Source organism: Pundamilia nyererei, unplaced genomic scaffold, assembly GCF_000239375.1.
Source record: "Pundamilia nyererei isolate P.nyererei 1_Seehausen unplaced genomic scaffold, PunNye1.0 scaffold00120, whole genome shotgun sequence".
In the NCBI taxonomy this organism is placed as follows: Eukaryota; Metazoa; Chordata; class Actinopteri; order Cichliformes; family Cichlidae; genus Pundamilia; species Pundamilia nyererei.
The window spans coordinates 1,532,529-1,537,131 of record NW_005187521.1 but is presented as its reverse complement, the minus strand read 5'-3'; the positions used below and the strand labels follow the sequence as shown (position 1 = coordinate 1,537,131).

At 41.0% G+C, this 4,603-nt stretch overlaps 1 protein-coding gene across 1 annotated transcript in view; it reads right to left on the bottom strand.

Moving 5' to 3' along the window:
• The window catches only part of egln1a (egl-9 family hypoxia-inducible factor 1a), a 37,185-nt gene that overhangs the window by 16,029 nt on the left and 16,553 nt on the right, over window positions 1-4,603 (bottom strand). Inside the window, exon 2 of the mRNA XM_005742429.1 lies at window positions 1,181-1,300. Coding sequence (XP_005742486.1) covers window positions 1,181-1,300 — 120 coding nt within the window. The remainder of the gene's footprint in view (window positions 1-1,180; window positions 1,301-4,603) is intronic.

Genomic DNA, 4,603 nt, shown 5'->3' with positions numbered 1-4,603 from the left:
AACTTTAATGCACATAAAAAACAGCTGCTTGTTTAAGTGAAAATACATTGATGGTTTTTTGTTTGCACTAATAAAGTTGTGGAGTTGCAAAGTAATTTGTCTAGTGTCAATTATATCGTCAGTTATATCGTTATCACAAATTTTCAAATGTATATCGTGATAAATATTTTTGGTCATATCGCCCTGCTCTAATGTCATATATATTATATAATCTCAGACTGGTTTCTTGTAAGTAACACTGAATTCCCTGTCCCCAAATGGCCTCTACAGTCAGCAACTGAACAGAGCAGCTTTGATATGTGGTGGATGAGGAGGATCAAACCATGAAAGAGCTCTCCGCAAATCTGCAGTAAGTACATGACGTTATCTTGTCTTGAGATTTTTGTGCATATCAACAACATTTCTAAGACCTTCAGTGAAATAGGCAATTGTAAAGGTGAAAGGCAGTTCAACTTACTAGCAGGACATCTAAAAATAAAGTTAGGATAATACTGAATTCCTGTGGATATATTTTAAGTACTGTATGACACAAAGTTCAATTAATTTGACCACTATATGAAAATTCCTGTAATAAAACAACAACAACAAAGAAACGTGGAAGGTAGTATGGGGTGTTTTTCCTTCTCTGCATTTTAATGGGAAATATGAAAAAGGGAGAGTGGCCACACAGCATTTACCTACACGTAACCACTATCATGAACTCTGTACGGGTGTGGTGTATGGAATAAAGCAGGGTGGAGGGTGACAACAGTGCCACACACACACACACACACACACACACACACACACACACACACACACACACACACACACACACACACACACACACACACACACACCTGCACTGACTGGTCAAATGCTTGTGGCAGGAAGTCAGAAGTTATGAAGACCTGACACACAAACACATGACAGATGACTTTGTTTTGATGATTATTTTACAAATAATTTCAAATAGAGCCCGACCAATACAGGAGTCATTGAAATTAAAACAAAAAATATCATGTAAAATAACTCAAAACGATGGGGTTGCTTTCTTAAAATCAACCTTCCAGTATTGCTCAAACTCGTTAAAGATCTGCGGCAGACCAATAACGGCCGGGTATCGGTAGGGCTCTAATTTCAAATCACTCTTGAATCAAATGGTGATAACAAGAAGGTTCTCCACACATCACTACCATACCTTGGCATTCCAATCTCTATTAAGGTAATATATGCATGTGACACACCGTCCATCGCCGTTAGGGTTATCCACATGGCGCACATATCCTGTCCCGTTTCCGGGGTAACATGCCACCATTGCCTGAAGAGAGGAACATGAAAAAAAAAACCCTGATTAGTAAAAACAGATATGCAGTGACAACAGCAGACATGTAGGCATTCAGTCTCTACAGCTCATGTGTCAAACAAAAGCTGTACTGCAAGGACAAGAAAGAAGGGAGGAACAGGAGCAAAGGAGCTCGAACTGCATTTGCTGGCTCGTGATGTGGAAGTAGCAGAAAGCCTCGCCGCAGTCTGACTGTAGCACTGCCTCACCTGCACCAGGACTGACACAAGGAACAAGCTGCCTAAAACACAGCTGCCTTGTTATAAACTTTAAACTGGCAAGGAAAATAAACCGGAGATATCATGCTGCAACTTCCCCTCGTCTCTTCCTGCTCTACTAAGACTTGCATGATCTGCTTGGGTGTTGGCAGTGAACCTCCACGAGCTCTTGTAAACTTCTCGGTGTAAACATCGAGGGAGCACGCCCGCTCCTTCGAATGCCCTTCAGGAATAAGACGCACACAAGCGGTGATTTGTACACCACCCCGAGGACTGTGATACAGAAAAATGTGTTGTTTTCTTTAACAGTAGAGATTTCTCAGACATCTCAGAGCTTTTGCACTGGAAATTACAGCTGACACTTGAACACCAAACAGCGTGTGTTTTCTTTTCAGATGAGTGGTGAACGTGCACACAGGGTGGAATAAGCCCTCATGCTAAGCAGTGTCTAAGCAGCGATATGACAGACAAAGGCAAGTTCATCCACATTCTTTCAAGAACTTGCATCAACATAAACCATAGCAACATTATTATAAACACTCAGTGTAGACTAAACTTCTTCCTCAGGGTTTCTACCCTGTAAAATATTATAGAGCATCTATGCTAGCACATTTAGAAGTTAAAGCTACCCTTTCAACAAAGAAAAGACTGAAGGTGCTGGGATTCAAAATGAACATCCAGGAGTTGAACAGGTACATTTACTTCTGTACATGCACAAATTTCATGATTATTTCACTGCACCACAGAAAAATTTTAAATCTTTGCGTGCAAAGCCTTTTAACGCCATAGAGAGAGCATTAAAATAAAATGACATCAGACCCACGTCGGCATCTTCTTACTCTACATGTCTGATCACAGTTACTTGCGTCAGTCCACATTGTGTTCACATGTTTTGTGTGATGCAGGTTACCGCTGGAATGCACATTATCAGGGCCTTTAAAGCTGAAAAACAACAAAAAATCTGACATAAAGATGGGGGAGGTAGCTCTGGCTGCATGGATTTTATCTTTTTTTTTTTTTTTTATATAAATGGGGTGGGTTTAACAAGAACAGTTGCTGGGTTGGGGGATGGGGGGGTACGAACTGACAAAGCGCTTCCTGTAAGTAAGTCGCAATCCAGTATGTTTTCTTTCTTTGTGTGAGTCTGTGTGTGGCAGAGAAAGAGGTAGAGGGGCACAGACAGAGAAAGCATAGGGGTGGGGCTGGAGAAGAAGACAAGAGTGAACTGAGTGAACTTTGACTCTTGGCCTCCCTCCAGAGGCTGCAGTATTTTAATGGTTGTGCTACGTGCAGATCGTGAGGAGGGCTGGCTGATCCTCGGCAATGTCACCCCTCCCACCCTCAACTGCTGGGCTTGCGCTGCAAGGCTGGAGATGGGTAAACAGTGGCTGCTAGGAGATGTGTGTGTGTGTGTGTGTGTGGGTAGGGGAAGCGTGTGTGTGTTTGTGCGTCTGCTGAGCCGAGGTGGAAGAGCCTAGGCGCTCTGCAAAACTCCCGCCGCGGCATTTTAGCTTACAATTCCCTCAAATAGACAGCTGTAGAAACGTTCTAATGCTTCATCAGATCCAGGAAAGCTTGACATCAGCACATGCTATATAACAAATGCAAGAGCGGTTTGTGATTATTCTTGTTACAAAAAAACCATGACATGCATAACAGCTAAACCTATATGGATTGCTGGTCTATACAAAAACAAAAATCCTAAGAGAATAAGATGTTTTAGCTAAAACATTTACAAAAATGCAAAATACAGACAGCCTCGGAGTGTTAGAATCTGTATTAAAATAATAACAACTATATAAATAATAATAATAATAATAATAATAATAATAGTTGGGAAGGGAAAAAAAAAAAAAAAGATCATATTTCCCACAATAAAAAACATGTCCTACTAAAATCAGGTAGCCCATAATTCCATTCCCTTTGTCTAACAGAGTTACTGCTGATATAGTGGGGACAGGAGTAAATGTTTTCAAATGAAAGCTATTTTTAACACACTTGTTTCCTCACTCTCTTCACCCCTAACCTCTATACCTATTTGAGCTTCCCTTCCTTTAGCCACTTATTCTTCCGCATTCCTCCGCGGCCCTCATTAGGAGGCTGACCTTACTCTTGGTGTTGTTTGTTTACATTCCATAGGCATGGCTTCTGAAGCCGATGGGCATTCACAGGCAGAGAGCGAGAGGAGGTCACAGAAGAAAGCTCAGAGGCTGTCGCTGAGGCCACAGGAAAGGAAGGCTTCATTTCACAGATGGATATTAGAGCATGAAAATAATTGACATTACAAACACGCACAACCTGCAACTAGTACCAAACCATGCACTTCCTTGATTGAAAAAAACAAAACAAAAAACAGCAGTCAATTAAATAAATGGGTCTTTGATAATGGCCGAGGACATAAACAAATAAAGCCTGGTACTCAAACACTGCTGCTGCAGCACATGCTTTCAAATGTTGCATAATAAAAGCTAATAATTGAAGGGTTACTTATCTGGTACTTTTAGACTGGAAACTAGCATTATGAATTTTTCCAGACTACTGTGTGTGTGTGTGTGTGTGTGTGTGTGTGTGTGTGTGTGTGTGTGTGTGTGTGTGTGTGTGTATATATATATGTTAGGGGTGCAACAATACATAAAATTCACGGTTCGGTTTGGTTCGATACTTTGGTGTCACGGTTCGATATTTTTTCGATACAAAAAAAACATGTTCATGCCTTTTTAATTTGTCATTTATTAAATTTTCACAGCACATTCCGCACCAAATCTCTGTGCGTTCATTATTTGTTTGAAGCCAGCTCACCTCCTGCAACTACTTTTCCAAGAATACGTGCTTCTTTTGTGGTTTGGACTCCTTCTGACATTTCTTTGGAGGTGGAGGAACATCACAGTAATTGCTTAAAGGAGCTTCTTCGACATCTTTAAGAGTTCTAAACAAATGTCTGTCCTCCTCCTGAAAATCTTATGTACGCAAACACGTGTTGCAACTTCTTATCTTGTGCCAGTTTTTTATTTTGACAGCGAATGCGCACCTGCGGACCACTTATGTGCAGCCCTGGTTATTT